The 15,984-nt window shown below is 36.8% G+C and overlaps 1 protein-coding gene across 1 annotated transcript in view; it reads right to left on the reverse strand.

The window, feature by feature from the left end:
• tln1 (talin 1) overlaps positions 1 to 15,984 on the reverse strand; it is an 88,761-nt gene that overhangs the window by 47,455 nt on the left and 25,322 nt on the right. The window contains exons 3-19 of the mRNA XM_088435188.1: positions 14,644 to 14,741; positions 12,528 to 12,657; positions 12,304 to 12,456; positions 11,984 to 12,126; positions 11,521 to 11,648; positions 11,387 to 11,447; positions 10,388 to 10,492; positions 10,148 to 10,303; positions 8,131 to 8,232; positions 7,105 to 7,181; positions 6,715 to 6,895; positions 4,907 to 5,020; positions 4,699 to 4,807; positions 4,120 to 4,328; positions 2,122 to 2,220; positions 1,814 to 1,876; positions 534 to 701 (exon numbers count right to left, since the gene is read on the reverse strand). Coding sequence (XP_088291314.1) covers positions 534 to 701; positions 1,814 to 1,876; positions 2,122 to 2,220; positions 4,120 to 4,328; positions 4,699 to 4,807; positions 4,907 to 5,020; positions 6,715 to 6,895; positions 7,105 to 7,181; positions 8,131 to 8,232; positions 10,148 to 10,303; positions 10,388 to 10,492; positions 11,387 to 11,447; positions 11,521 to 11,648; positions 11,984 to 12,126; positions 12,304 to 12,456; positions 12,528 to 12,657; positions 14,644 to 14,741 — 2,096 coding nt within the window. The remainder of the gene's footprint in view (positions 1 to 533; positions 702 to 1,813; positions 1,877 to 2,121; positions 2,221 to 4,119; positions 4,329 to 4,698; positions 4,808 to 4,906; positions 5,021 to 6,714; positions 6,896 to 7,104; positions 7,182 to 8,130; positions 8,233 to 10,147; positions 10,304 to 10,387; positions 10,493 to 11,386; positions 11,448 to 11,520; positions 11,649 to 11,983; positions 12,127 to 12,303; positions 12,457 to 12,527; positions 12,658 to 14,643; positions 14,742 to 15,984) is intronic.

A 15,984-nucleotide genomic window follows, 5' to 3' on the forward strand; every position in this document is an offset into this window, starting at 1 on the left:
TAACTTATGACATTTTCAAGCATAACAATGACTTAATTGAGTAGCTTAGCCTGACTACCATCATGCAAAGTTCTTGATATTCATTGTGGGACTTGTAGTCATTGAGTGGCTTAGCGTGACTCCCATTATGCAAAATACTTGCTATGCACTGGTGGACTTGTAGTTGACAAAAGGCTTTGATCCAAGAAGTAAATGTTGCAGGAAAGCTGTTATTTTGCTGCCTCGAAGCGTTTTTATTCTATGCAACGCATAACATTATATCTGCATATTCTGCAAAATCTGCGGCATTGATTAGCTGTGTTTTTTCCCTCACAAAAAGAATTTTTTTCAAAGCAAAACATTTCTTTTCTTTTTTTTTTTTTAAATCAAATTTAGAGCGTGAATAGAGTGAGGTAGAAAATACATCCTTGCTGTGTAAATAGATGTCAGCCAGTGATGCTACCAATGTCTGTGGACATAATTGTACCATAAAAGATACAAAGATCCAGCAGTTGCTGTCCTACTCCTACTTATCTATTGTTGTCTTCACTTACTCTTGTGCAAGCAACAAGCTGAGATGTTGACAAAGCACACTGGGTGGCTGCTGCAATAACTCTGTTCTGTTGGGTTGAGTCCTCTGTCTTCTGGGCCACATTTTTAGCCTTGAGCACAAGGGCTGCTGCAGCATTAGCGACAGCTTTAGCCAGTTGCATCAACATATCCTGCAAAGAGTAAACAGGCATTATTTAGCAGTGTGAGAGAAAAAGTTTATGATTTTTTTGAGATTCAAATATTGTCATTTGATCTGGAAATTAAGACAGAGTGATTATTTTTCAAATATGCATATGATATACTGTTTAATTCTAAATTATCTAACTTCTCAAAACATTCAACAATGATGATTGGTGAAATTGAAAGGTTTCATAAATAAATGTACAGGAGCAGACGGATTAGCATGTCTTCCACACAGTTCAGAGGTTGTGGGTTCACTTACGACTTCGGCCTTCCTGTGTGGGTTTTCGAATTTGTCCTTACGAGTGTGTGTGTGTGTGTGTGTGTGTGTGTGTGTGTGTGTGTGTGTTTGTATGTACATGTCAGAACCATTTTGACTTTTCTACCAACATAGTGAAAACATTTTGGAGAAGTGAGGACATTTAGGCCTCACTTATTAAGACCTCTTTTTGAGGGACAAGACCGGCTTTTAGAGTATAGGTTTGAATTGGGTTAGGGTTGAGGTTAGGGTAAGGGTTAGGGAATCATTTCTTAAGGTTAAGGTTAGGGTTAGGAGTATTGTCCTCACAAGTACAGTCATACAAATATGTGTGTGTGTGTGTGTGTGTGTGTGTGTGTATGTGTGTGAGAGAGAGAGAGTGAGTGAATGCTTGTTTGTTTGTCGGGTTAAATTTCTTGTTTTCACTTGGTTTTCTTTGCGGTCATTTATTACTAAAGAAAACTGCTGCTTTAGAAATGTAGGTTAAGAGGGTCAGTATGTTCAGAATGGACATCATCACAGAGGCTGCTTATAGTTAGCGATATGATTCACCAAAAAACATTTTTTTTCATTAAAATTTTGAAATATTTGTATGCGTGCCAGATATAATACAAGAAATATAATAAAAATACAGTGCATGACGTCCATAATGTTAGTCTAACCATAAAGAGTGGTGCTGGTAACACAAGGTTACACAGCCACCTTAAAAACAAAAATCAATTTCAAAATCAGTTTCGATTGACAAGTTGTCATAATAATTACTGTACAATGATTACTAAATGAATTAATAGATTGCTTTGATTAGCATTTCATCTTTAAATGTCTTCAGCAGACATTTGTTACCATCATTTGACAATAAGAGGGCACTCTCCATCTGGCAGCCCTGAAAGATCCTTTACCTCGGAACTGTTAAATATAGAGATGAAAAAGACAGAAAACAGTGTACATAACACAACCACAGGCAAGGTTATTTTCACATGTATTGTACATTTGAAATCAGTGTGAGGGAATTTGGACGATACGGTATGTATTTTTACACCAGAATTTCCAGTCTAGTGTAATTTCCCAAACAGTCTTTTGAGTATTGCGGATAACATAATTTAAAAAATACAATAATTACAACTCAGAGTTTGAGAATGCACCATTTATACCTGGAACTGTGGATCAGTGTCCGTCTCTCCTATGTGTGACAGTAGTTCTCCACTGGCCTGGCCCACATTTCCTGCAGCTTGTAGTAGATTCTGACGAGGCTAAAACCAAATCAGTTTGACAATATTACTGACAAATTCTTAGAAAGAAAAAAAAAATCATTGATAGATACCCAATATGGTGCAACAGTTTTAGATCACCCTCAGATTTGTTCATTGACGTTTTACAGCAATCACTTTAACATAGTAAGATTTCAATAATAGGGCAGATGCAGTAAGAAAGATGGGAGTGGCAGTCTTTTATCCAAAACTATGCAGGTTTTGGAACCAGAGGATCAAGTCCTGCATAAGAAAAGCTACAATTATTGGACAGACACTAGTCTGCTTCACAAATATAATCAAAATGATCTTCAGAAAGACACGTAACGCTGATAAACTCCATTTGGTATTAGACCAGACAACCAATTCATCTTCTTTATCAAAGATGGAGAAGGTCAAAGGCACAGCAAAAAGTGGTAATTGGTTACTTGGCAAAAAAAAAAAAAAAAAAAAGGAAAGCTGATGAATCTGGCCAATTTGTAAGAGTAGCTCTGGTTTCTTTGTCTCTCTCTCTCTCTTTCGCTCTCCATTAGCTCGTAGCGGACGCGCATTATAGCCAGCTTGTTTTCGAAAACTTCCCAGACAGCTGACTGTTCGTTTGGTTGGGATGGAAAGTTATATTGGTTCGCCTTCTTGACCGACACTTTAGCTCAAGATAGCTTACATCCTACCTCAGGGAATATCACATAAAACGCTCCTTGAAAGGAGCATAAACATGTTAGCCACGTTACCTGTTGTAGTTAGCTGCAATAGCAAACTTAGGGTGGTACTAAGCTGACAAAGCAGGAAATGGACAGTGATTGGGTGCTGCAGTCGAAGTGATTCACGTATTATACACAGTGAAAGAAGGTTCCAGCTGCATGCTGCAGTTGTGATAAATTGGCCCATGCCTACTGATTAATAATATTCCCTCTAATTTTTAATGCGTCTGAGCATTCACGCACAATTACCAAGTGTATTCCTTGAGTATACCGTGAGCAACATCAGATATACAAACAGTGACAATACCAGAAGCATACCTAATCAAAACATGACATCATAATAAATTACACAATGTTGGCATGTTACCAAAAAAGACATTAGAAAAAAATCTAAGCATCTACCATAATTCCCCAAATATAAGACGCACCTGTGTATAAGACGCAACCTTAAATTTGGGGTCAAATTCTGGTATTTTCTATGTTTCCATGTATAAGACGCACAAACACTTTGGCAACAATGTAAAAACTACAGTTTACAACAGTGTAAAAACTACAGTATATAAAATAAAATGAATCTCATCTTTTGTAAACTCTTTTCATATCCATAAGTTAAATATTTGTTACGCATTAAGTGTTTCAGATTTCCCACATTCTGAGTGGTCAGTGAACGCTCGCCAGCGTTGAATACGCTCAAAGCAGTTTTTTTTTTTGTTAACCTCGCAAAAGGGTTCCGGTTCACTTTACTGTAAATAACCCAAAGTTGTACAGCATCCATGTTTCACCAAGAGTATGATTGTGCGTGTAAGCCAAAAGACCGCAATTAATAAACAAGTCCAATGAAATACCTTCCTGTGTGCTCTAACCAGTGCACACAGGGTTCATACCTTGCCAAACTTAATTGAACCAGCTGGACACCAGAACTTTCACATGATCCTCTCCGTTTTAGTCATATTGAACAAGGATGTATTCTGTCATTGGTTCAGTCTGCTTCTTTTATTGAAAATAATGCCATAACAACCTCAGCTAACACTACTGTTCGCTGCAACATCATTTTGGGGAAAATAAGTGCATGTTATACCTGGGGAGTCTTGGTATATTGAAACAGATTGGATATTAGATTGTATATATTGCATCACTAATGTATTTAAGTTACTTTCATTCGAAAAAAAAAAAACATGTATTAATCTGAACTGAGGCATACCTCTGTGTTTGCAGGCTGGGCAGTCTTTAGCATGTCAGAGACAGCACAGGCCAGGTTTTTGGCAGCACCCAGCAGCTGTTGTCCATTTGCTCCTTCATCTTCCATCAACGCCGCCAACAGTTTGACACCCTTTGACATTTCAGTGAGGTTGGAAGAGATGGTGGTAACAGCACAGCCCACTGCTGTGTAGTCCGTCTCTGCAGGGTCTCCTGTGGACAGGTACAGTATATGGATCAATCTATATTATCTATATTAAATCTGGATACTTTAAATAGGTGACGTGTCTCCTCTGTTTGAAGCAATGTTTTGAGTTCATCTTGAGAAGTAAGATCACTCAGACTTTCCGAGTTCAAAAGGCACCCATTAGACGCTGACAGCCACTATGTTTGAAAAACTGGGTTGCACATCAATGCAAAGAATTTGAGACCAACAGTTGTTTTAATTCAAATTGGTAGATTTGTAAAAGTGAAACGGTATCTATTTAAGAACAAATGTCTGTGTAAAAGTAGCTGAACCCCAACCACTAAAACACTAGGCCCATAACATCTCCATGTGCAGGAAACAGTTGTTGGTTTTTACCCGCAGTGAGGTTAACCATAGAGGCAGTTCCTGCTGTGATCGCATCCACCTGAGAATGGATCTCATGTTTAGACTCGTCCATCTTGTTTTTGCGCCAGGCTTGGGATGCCTTCAATATAAGAAAAACAAACACATTGAAGTACTGTGTAAACCCATTATTATCGGATACTTTATTGGGAAGTTAGAGTGAAGGAGATACAAAACTTACAGCATCTGTTCCCAAGGGAGGAAGAGTATCAAAGTCATCCAAAGAGGCCTGAGCAGCCTGGACAGCGTGCATGCTGGAGTTGATGGTACCAGTAAGGGCTTGCTGAGCTGAAGTCTGCAAGCATATAAAATTCCTCAGATTATGGTCTACAGTCCACGTTTTCCCAATAATATATCTTTTTCATGTGCACACTCTCTTCCTGGGATGTCAGAACTACTATTTGGGGGCTCTTTTCAGCCCGTGGCAATACTGAAAAATAACATTTGAAATTGGGGAGTCAGTGGGAAAGGTGGTTGGCATGAGGGCTTTTTTTCCCCCACAATCCTAAATTTTTCTTTCAGCTTTGCATCAAACAACAAACCCAGATGAACCATGATGAGCCATTACTGTGCATTCAATGAAATGGCAATTATTTCTACAAGGATTCAGAAGGTTCAACAAGCATGTTACTGTATTAAATACAGTGACATCCATCACAAATCGCAGAATTTGTTTGCCTGTACCCTCACCTTACCCCCTAAAAACCATGTCTTTCAAACCTGGTAAACTAGACTTGCTCCAGCACAAAACAAAATATGTGTCTGTTTTTACACCTAGCGCAAAGGTGTTATAATTTAAAAGCTGCAAGGTCCTTAAAGTTTAGAATTTTAGACTGAGGGTATTATTACGATGATCATATCACCCCACAGAGCCGATGATATCAGTATTTTTTGTAGTGTATATAATGCTTCAATATTACTCGTATGAATTTCCCCAGGCATCTGCACAATAGTTTAAGTGTATAATCAGAAAACATATATCATATTCAAAGCTTTGCTATCAATAGTTAGATTCATTTATTAAAGCCACAATCTTTGCATTTGTGATTTTGATCTTGTGTTTGCGATTTTGATCTTAGTAATGTGTGGTTTCCAAGAACTATTATCAAGAGTTCCACCCAGAGCGTGAGAGTATGAACTTTTTCATTTTCTAAATATAAGATGCATGTTTATGTGATTATCACGTTTCCCAAATACCATCATTTGGGTTTTTAGTGGATTTATTTTTTATTTCTTGCAAATCAATTTTGTAACCTACACATCTCATTCATAATCTTGATCATAAGTTTTTCACAATTTGTACCTGAGTACATGTTTGTAGTATCAGTATTATTTTTGAAGAAAACTTTAGCCTACTTTTGCTTTATATAAAGGAAGTTTGTCTTTTGTGCCTGTTGAAAAATAAAGATTACTAACAGAGCCATAAGAAAAGAATGCTTTATTTATTCGAGTTGATCATATAGCGATAAATTTGTTACGTTTTCAGTAGGTTCAATTAATTCACTAGAGTGTGAGGTCTGAATTTTTTTTTTTTTTTAATGAACAATCAGTTTGCCACTTGGCTTGTAGATTTTTTTTTCCATTTGGCCCCCTGGCCATGTGACTTTGACACCCCTAGTGCACGCAGTTCCCTAATAATTAACTGATTAAAACACATTCAATGTTGTGCTACAATTTTAAACAAAGTGTGTGATAGTCATTTCTTTTCTGGTTCGTTGAGGACCCGTGTTTTTTGTTTTGTTTTGTTTTGTTTAAGAAAAACAACCTTAACATGTCATAGAGCTATGGTGGGGCAATGCTACATCATTTATGCCTTAAGAGGACTGGATAAAGTGAGGCATTCACCTAAAACGAAGTCAACTGAAGTTGAAACAAAAGTAGAGTTCTTATTCGGGTTAACACTGGAATCACTAAATAAGACTGCACCTCAGCATGCATTAGTTATAGTCATATGTATTATTTAACACTTTATAGTAATATTTGTTTTACCAGTGGGGGCATGTGTCCTCTGTGCATCTGTCCACTGGTGATGTGCTGCTTGGCCTGAGGCATGGAGCCCATCTGGAAACTCTCCGGACCACCGGCTCCTGAGCGCATGATAGCTGGCAGAGCCACTGAGCCTGTCTCTACCTTACCCACTTTGTTGAACTGCTGCTGCAACACTGTTGACCTTAAGTGATATAACAAACAATTTGAAATGTAATACTTCGTATGATGTGATAAGGACTCATATAAGTCAGGTAGTCAGGCTTCTATTTTATGGTAGCTTCAGGGCCTTCACAATATGCTGGATGGATGAAAGAACTTCATGTTCAAAAGAAAGAGATCACAAAAAAAGTAAAAAGTAAATTTGACAAAAATGTAGGAACACACACATACTTTTTAGGGGACACAGAGTCCTCCAGCATCGTCGACTCTTCATCTCCCTCCAGTCCAAAGTGATCTTTACTTTTTTTCTGTCAATATACATCAACAACAATTTACAGTAAATGGATCATGTGGGCAGTATTGTCCACATTTAAAAACACAGAAATCGTACATGAGAAAAAAAACTAACTTGACAATACAAAAAGGTGTTTATTTGATACGAGTAAATATTATCCTAAGATGTTTTCCTTTTATATCTTTTCAAAAATCAACTTATGTGGTGCATATCAATAATGTAAGTTCACTACTGGCAAAAAGTAAGTGACAGTCAGCTCAGGAGTGAAATTGTAGGATCAACCTGTACTGGACTCATCGATTTATAAACGATCGATAATCGATTTAGAACTTCCAAACATTTTACGTTCAACTCTGTCTCATAGTTAAACGGACCTAAGTCTGAATTCAGCTGGCTCCGGCCTTCCTGTGTGGAGATTGCATGTTCTCCCCGAGCCTGCCCCGGTCACGCTGGCTTCCTCCCACACTCCAAAAATATGCATGGCAGGTGAATCGGATATACTAAATTGTCCTTAGATGTGACTGGGTGCGTGAACGGTTGTTGGTCTCTGTGTGCCCTGCAATTGGCTGGCAACCAGTTCAGGGTGTCCCCCGACTACTGCCCAAAGCCAGCTGGGATAGGTCCGAGCAAGCGTGCGACCCTTGGGAGGATAAGCGGCTCTAGAAAATGATGGATGAATGGATGGCTATAACTTCTTGTTGCAAGTGGAGCAAAAATCATTGATTTTCTATTTCTGTTTCTCTGCCTGCCTGCCTCAGCCCCTGTGGTGATCATTGATAGGCAGGTTTCATGCTCATTTAAAAAACAAATGCTTCACAAAATAGGTAAGAAATCACTTCCACCCACTAGCAGTCAAAACACCTCACCTTACCTTATGCCAAAAAAAAAAAAAAAATACATGGCAGATAAGGAATGCATGAAAACACAAAGTGGAGTGATATGAAAAATCTTCAATCTATTACCTTCTTAAGGATGATGTCAATGTAACCGGCGATAAGCTGGGCTATTTGCTCTCCCTCAGTGGTCTGCACTGAGTAGTACCCATCCTGATAGTCCCCAAAATCCTGAAAGTAGAGGAAATAGTGTCATTCGTTTCTAGGTTATGGCAGTTTGTTCTCATATAATATTGTTTAGTCATCTGAATTGCAGTACATTTGGATAGCATCACCACAACAAGGTATTTTATATATAGAATAATGAAAATCAACAAAAGCCTACCTCAGCGACAATTATTGTGACAGTGACAATGAAAAACCAAGACTTATTGTGAGGTAACCCTTGCGCTTCGACCAGCTGAGTTGAGCTTTTGTGCATTCCATTAGTGCTGTGTAGTGTAGTGCTGATGAAAAATAGGATTGTTTTATTTACCTGTATTATTTTTTCATTTTAAGATTCCTAACATACTTAAGTTGCATTAAAAGGCCTTTCTAGAGTTTAAAAAAAAAGATACATATTGTGTCATACTATTGCATGGAATTGCAGTACTCATTACGACCCTTGTTTCTTGTCTGAAATAAGCTGCTGCGATTGGCTGACCCTTGTGAGGATAAATAGCTAGAAAATACTGTAGATGGATGAAATAAGTCTTTTTGAGGGTTTGGTCTTGTCTCATGCAATTCACCTAGCAGGTACTTGGTACATGGGGGTCTACTCAAAGATTTGTCTCCATCATGTTGTCAGAACAATTAACAATGAAATGAAAGCAATGGCCATTAGGAAAAAGTAAGTAAATAAAAATAAATCACTGTAAAAAGTACAGTAATCTCAACCTTTGTAAATCATGATTCATAACACTGATATTCTGAGTGTTCGATGTAGCTAATGAAGTTCTTTGCGAGGCACTCTCGACTCCATATTGGGATCCTAGTGTATAACACTAACTTATAGCAGTATTGTCAGTGCTATCTGGACAGAAGTTGTCAGTAACAGTACAGTGGCAATGCAAAAAGGGTGTGTCCTCTATCTTTTTGGTTTGTTCTTTTTCAGAAGTCCGTGGCCTTGTATAATTCTAGGCCAGTGGCAAGTATGGACCTAATTAGAATTGATGACTTGAGCATACTCCCACCTACATGTAGGCGACACTGGACAAATTGGATCATGTGGCCAACATATAACAACGACATGTTGCGACACAAGACTCACATATGTCACAAAATAGCTGATACATGTCGATTGTGGGGCTGTAATCTCTCATGATTGGTGTGGTTAATCATATGCTGCAATGAGGTGATTCGTTGTTGTTTTTTTTTTTTTTTTTTTTCAAAAATATAGTAAGCTTTTACTGAGTATATTGCATGTATCATATTTCTAAGAGTACAAGTCAACCTTGCTTATAAGTCAACACCACTTCTTTTACTTCAATTTGGGTGAATTTTACAAAAGTGCGCATATAACTCTACCTTTAGGGCTGCACGATTCTGCCCAAAATAATAATCACGATTATTTTAGTCAATATTGAAATCACGATTATTAATCACGATTATTCATCTTGTTTGGTCAAACGTGTATTTATAGCACTTTTTTTAAACCAGCTGTATATAAACAAGGCTTCAATGCTTGATACTTAAAAAAAAAAACTAAAATAAAGTAAATTATCAACAAAATCACCCAAAATATGGCAAAAACTTGCCACACAGGACAACAAAGCTCATTTACTTGCTGAGTGCAATGAAAAAAATGAAACCTATTAAGAACCAAGCACATACTACAACATACAATTACGTTTTTTTTTGTTTTGGTTAGTTTTTTTTTGCAAGAAAAAAACAGTACAAAAGTACCAGAATTACTCAAAGTGAGTATGGACTTGGCAGTCAAAATTTCATATTTGGTCATTTCAAACCCAATTTATTCCAATTTTCCAAAATGCTCTATACTACAAGGTCATCTTGATGATAGCAAGGTAATGCAGAGCTCTGATCATGTTCAAATTCAGAGGCCTGCCATGAGTTTAATACATGCCTATTTATGAAAAGAACTCACGAGAGTGAAACTCTTGGGTGAAGCAGCCCAACGTTTGATATTGGTCAGGTTCCACTCCTGGATCACCTCCTTTGTTTTCTCATCCACCCTCATCACGCTCTCTTTGGTGATGCCCAGGAGACGTGGTACCAGTTTGTTCTTACCCTTCATCTTCTCCTACAGGATATTGAGCTAATGTTAATAAATACACGGATAATGTCAGTCAGTTCAGATATAACATTTAATTGACAATGTGCTTACCTTGACCAAAAAAAATGACACTCCATAAGTTTTAAGAGACCTGGCGAGCTTCACATAGCTGACTTTGGCTTCAATCTCTGTCATGTTTTGGAAGTTTTTGTGTGCCTGGGTAGAGAATAGATTAAAATCACCAAAGGCCTGCATTAGCTATTGAACTACAAAGGATATTTTGGACCTCATTGAATAGGGGCAAAAAGAAGAAATTAAAGTACAACAATTCAAAGATTTAAATACAAAAAGTTATACACAAAGGTTGTTCTACATGACCTTGAATGCAAACAGTACTTCCTAACATTGACTGACCATTAACCCTATGGCTATCTTCTGCCATCTAACGGAGAAGCATTTGATTGTATTTAATCGTTTTGCCTTTCACTGTATGTCATAGACATGGATTGAAAAAATATTTGTAACTATTAGTGTTCTGAAAAATTAAGTGCAATTAGATCAATTCTAGAAACCACATTGTTCTAGAAACCTGCCATCATCAGATAATTATATGCTTGTGTGAAGCCAATAAAAGTCTGTAGTTGTTATTTCAGTCTATGTAGTTGCTTTACAGGAATGGTTCAAATGTTTCCATAGCAATCATTAAACAGTTCATAAGTTTAGTGATGAACAAAACACGAGTATTTCTTTGTGAAACAAGGATTTTATTTTACAACTAACCTTACAAAAGCCTCACGTTAGAGATTCACGTTAGCGCATGATTCTGGCTCTGCTCATGTAAGACTACAAATGTATTCTCATTCAAGTATACTGTATTTCCTTTTAAGTTAACATAACTTTTTTTTCACAATAATACATCTACTAATATTCCCATTTTTTCATATTTTATTTTATATTTCTATTTTATTCAGATTTTCTCATTATTTTCAGTGTGGCCTTAATATAACTTGTTAACAACACAGTGAGACTAATAATCTGAGATTAATGAATTTGAATAGATTTCTGTTTTATTTTTTTTATTGATGAATCTGTTGGATAATGTATTCTTACCTGGAAAATCTTTTTCTCTCCTTTGTGTTTGATGTACTCTTTGGGAAGAAACTCTTTTAAACTGTGATGGACAAAGATCAATACCATTTAGATAGAATTGAGCCAAGCAGAGTACAATATAAGATAGCACTCACTCTAAAAATCCAGGTTTGTGTTTAGTCTCGTTGTGGTCACCAAACTGGATCTGACACTGATAACCAGCAAAATCACATGCCTTGTCAAAGGAGACTGGATGAGACCCATTAAGAATGTCATCACGTGCCTGTTCACATCAACACACAGATGTAGACACATACACACACCCGCACACACACACGCATGTTAGTTAACCTTCAAGTCAACATCAAATGAAAACATTGCAAATGTATCTTTTGAGCTTTATGTGCCAAGTTGTTTGTCCCTTGTCAATTGCAAGAGTCTATCTATCTATCCAGCCCTATAATATATCAAAAATTGGGCTTTCGTCCTGTTCTTGACTGTAATAAAATAGGTCTGTGCAAAAATCTTTCATGACGTAATTAGGCTACACTCAAATATCCCCTGGAGTTCCTTCAAGTACCCTCAGGTGTAGAAAAGAAAAATGTAGGATTTGTGAACCTGTACATAGAGAAGGTTGAGCTGTACGGGGTCTCTGGAGTCAACGTTCTGATCTGAATAGAAGAACTTCCTCCTCAGCAACAACATTTCTGTCTCCTCGACACCTTGTTCCCTTAAAGTCCGGCCATGGTCCAACCAGTTTACTGTGGAACACAACTTCAGTGTAAGCTCATCTTTTCAACATGAGTACACTCCAAGTCATTTAAAATGGCAAAAGATTTGATGCGTATCTATCACATTTAACATTACTATACATTTCTAGACTCAATATGTCATAAAATCAAGATTAATTAGATGTTGAAAGCAGATTAATTTCATACATTCATCATCAGTATGCAGCTTCTGCTTTAATTTCTCCATCTTCTTGTCATCTCGGAGCAGTGTTTTCTCTCTTTTAAGAGTGCCCGTGTTCTCCTCCTTCTTCTCCTCACCAATATCTCGCACCAGTGAGTACTCGTCATAGTTTGTAATGCCTACGATTACAAAATTCAGCTTAAAAGAAATTGTCATGAGTTGTTAAGTGTGAATTGTGTAAATGTTTGACCTATTCTGGCGCAGATGGTCATGAGCATGTCGCTGACAATCTTGGAATCATCCACCATGACAGTTTTCACAGTGCCATCAAGCATACGAATCTTCAGAGGTCTTTGCTTCTTTTTGTACTCCAGAGTGTCCTGAGAGGCAAAAAGTGTATAAAAAATGTGATAAAACTCTTTGTTTAAAAACCTTCGGCTATCGTAATATTTGACAAGGACTCGTATGTAACTTATTTTATGATTCTAAAAAAGTGAAATGCTTAAATAAGAGTCAAAGTTTAAAAGGTTCACAAAAAACTAGCTGAGTGTAAATGTTTACCTTTTTTATACATACTCAACCAGACAATTAGCGTCATTTGCATTCGTAACTAATTCACCCCGATCTATAGCTATAAATACTGGGTTCCCACGAGGACTGATTTGATAAGACGAACGCATGTTAGTGAGAGCGGTGCACAGACGCTCTTTACATTTTAATGTTAGTAAAACGTCTGTTTTTGGCTCCGTTATTCATGCTGTTGGAGTAGTCTTAATCAGCCGCATGCATCGTGAAGACGAGGGGTCAGGATGATGGATGGATTCATGTTGCGTGGCCTGCCGCTGGAGCTGCAAGATGGTGCGGCAGCTTCACGATAAAAGCAAACGAGACGTTTTACTTCCTGGTTAGAAAGATCCGTACCATAAAACTCACATTTAATAAGAAATTAAATTGCCAATGTGCCAAACGGAATTCATATACACATATTACACCGTGGAAAGCACTTAAATATTATCTTGTGGTCCTTTAAGATAGACATTCTAATATGAAAACCTAGCTACTAGATTGGTGCCTATACATGTCCATTTTTTCCCCAAGACAACACATGTAACAAAACACTGAGTTGCCTTAAGGTAATGTTAGTGTTACTCTGTGAATGGCTGATGACCAACTCAACATGTAATCTGCCTTTCATAAATTGACAGCTGAGCCTGTGACCCAAGTCAAGATAAGTGCCCCAGAAAATGAATAAATGAATGTCTTGAATGAATATTTTAACCCTTTCACTCCCATTGAGACAATGCGTCCGTGTGCTTTTGAAAAATATGGCAGTGCATAGAGGAACGGTAGCAATAAGATGAACTGACATCCCAGTGGTTCATTACACACCTATCTACAGATTCTAGTGACATTTAGCAACGTTTTCATTCACAACAAGCCAGTACTGGCTGCTCGGTTGTAAGTAGGTTGCGTTGTACAATTTCCTCAATTAACCACCTAGTACTGTGAATATATTACAGTTATATTATATTATTACTGTGACTATATTGATAATATGTGCTGTATATGTGTGTGTTACTATAGATTACACTGATTATGAAGTATTTTGGTGATCATTTTGATTTCTCTGGCACATGTATATTATTATTATTATTATTATTATTATTATTATGAATATAATATTATAAAATACTGATGTAACAAAAAAATCCCAAAAGTCAAAAATCCTGTAACCTACTCTATGGTAGTGGGAATTTTTTTTTAACTAATTTTCCAAGTGTCCTAGACTTATAAACAAGTAAGACAGTACATGCCGTACGTTTTATTTTTTATTTTGGGGGGAAAATTAAAAAAAAACAACAAAAAAAAAAAAACAAGAATCGGTAGAGAAAGGGTTAAATACATGTGTAATTCTTTTTGCTTACATTTAGTTTTACAGTGCATTTCAACTGCGAATGACAATAAACAGCAGGAAGTTTTTTTTTTTGAATGATTGATGATTTTGATTGATTTGATTTTTTTTATTGATTTTTTTATGATTATTGTTTTTTTTATGATGACAAAAAGCTTCTAAATTATGTTACCGATTTCAAGGCCTGTATTGAATGATTAGTAATTTTCCTAGTTGACCATGTACATTTTCATAAAACGTTATTGGTCTTATCTTTGCTGCAGTTTGATCACATCACCTCCAAACATTTGTAGGTTTAAATTAAATCAAACTGTATTGATGAGCATTCCTAAAATAACAATGTTGTGCTAACTATCATTTTACTAGCTGAAAAAGTCTGTGTAATTTTTTGAGTGCCTATAAAGCAGACTGGTGAAGATTGTGCAGCCTGTTTTCCTTTTTAGGAGTGACTCACCCCATTCCTCAACATGTAGTAGTCTAGGGCTTTTCCAGCCTCCAACCAAATGCCTTTTTTTGGGTCTTCATCAGAGAGAAATAGTCCATAATCATTGGCTGCAAGACAAAAAACAGTAAATATTTGAGTAATTGACACCCCCCTCCAAAAAAAATTAAAAGTGTTTGCTGTTTGTTATTCTGAGTGGATTAAAACGACTCATAATTTATTATCTTGTCAAAATTTGCCTATGCTAAACTGGTGAGCAGTCATGATTAGCATGATGGTAATTACCTTTTTTTTAAAACCATCTGTTTACTGAATTTTCACAAAGAAAATAACAACAAGTAAGACAAGTAAATACAAAACCCCTCCCTTCAACCTGGCATCCACTCCAAGCAAATCAGCAGTAGAGTACGTAAGTAAAATTATAACACCATGTATAACAAAATAAAAGAAAGTATCCATTTCAACAGGGCAACAGCGCATGGAGTCATTAAAAACAAAGAAAATAAATAAAATATACACAAATACATACACCCGCATGGACATTTATACATATAAATATAAATTAAAAAAAATAAAAAAATTAAAGAGAGAGAAATATGCCGAATAGACAAAAGACAAGAAGGGAGTCCATATCTTATCAAATGATGATGATCTCCTGGACAAGGACAATCTATTTTTTTTCTAGTTTCAAAAAATAAAGTACTTCCCTCACCCAATCTGTGTAACTAGGTGGAACAGGCAATTTTGACCTTAACAATGTTAATCTCCTAGCAAGCAGTTTTGTGAGTGATGGTAATTAACGTTGAGTGAAGCTGCGTGTTAGTTTTTATGAAGTCAATAACATAATTTTCTTGTTATTCTTCTTGTTTTTACTCTTCTGTTGGTAAAATTTGAAGAACAGAAACTTGGCCACTATACTATAGAATCTACAGTATAGTGGCCAAGTTTGACACCTACTGTATGATCTACAGTCATGACTCCGCATGAGTGTGATGGGTGAAACTGAGATCTGGAGTGCAGGACAAAGGCCAGGTGTGGCTCTATGGCAGTAGTATGGATGCGCAAGATGTCTTGTAAGTGAAAGTCCGATAGCCGTGTCCTCACACTTATTTAAGTTCATAACTGAGAATGTCTTCTCACACAAATACGTCGACCCGAACAAGCTTAGCATTTTCTTACCAAATGCTCGAATCTCTCGGACTTGTCCTTATCCAGCTGTCGGTAAAAGTTGTAAAATATTGCTGCTAGCTTCAAGATGTTTCAGTTTCTTGCTGCGTTCATTACCTGTAATCTTGCCATATACGTCAGCATGTTTTGTTTGGTAATGTCGCTTCATATTGAACTCTTTAAAAA

This window comes from Hippichthys cyanospilos, chromosome 15, assembly GCF_059441005.1.
Source record: "Hippichthys cyanospilos isolate Australia breed blue-spotted pipefish chromosome 15, RoL_Hcya_1.0, whole genome shotgun sequence".
NCBI classification, from domain to species: domain Eukaryota; kingdom Metazoa; phylum Chordata; class Actinopteri; order Syngnathiformes; family Syngnathidae; genus Hippichthys; species Hippichthys cyanospilos.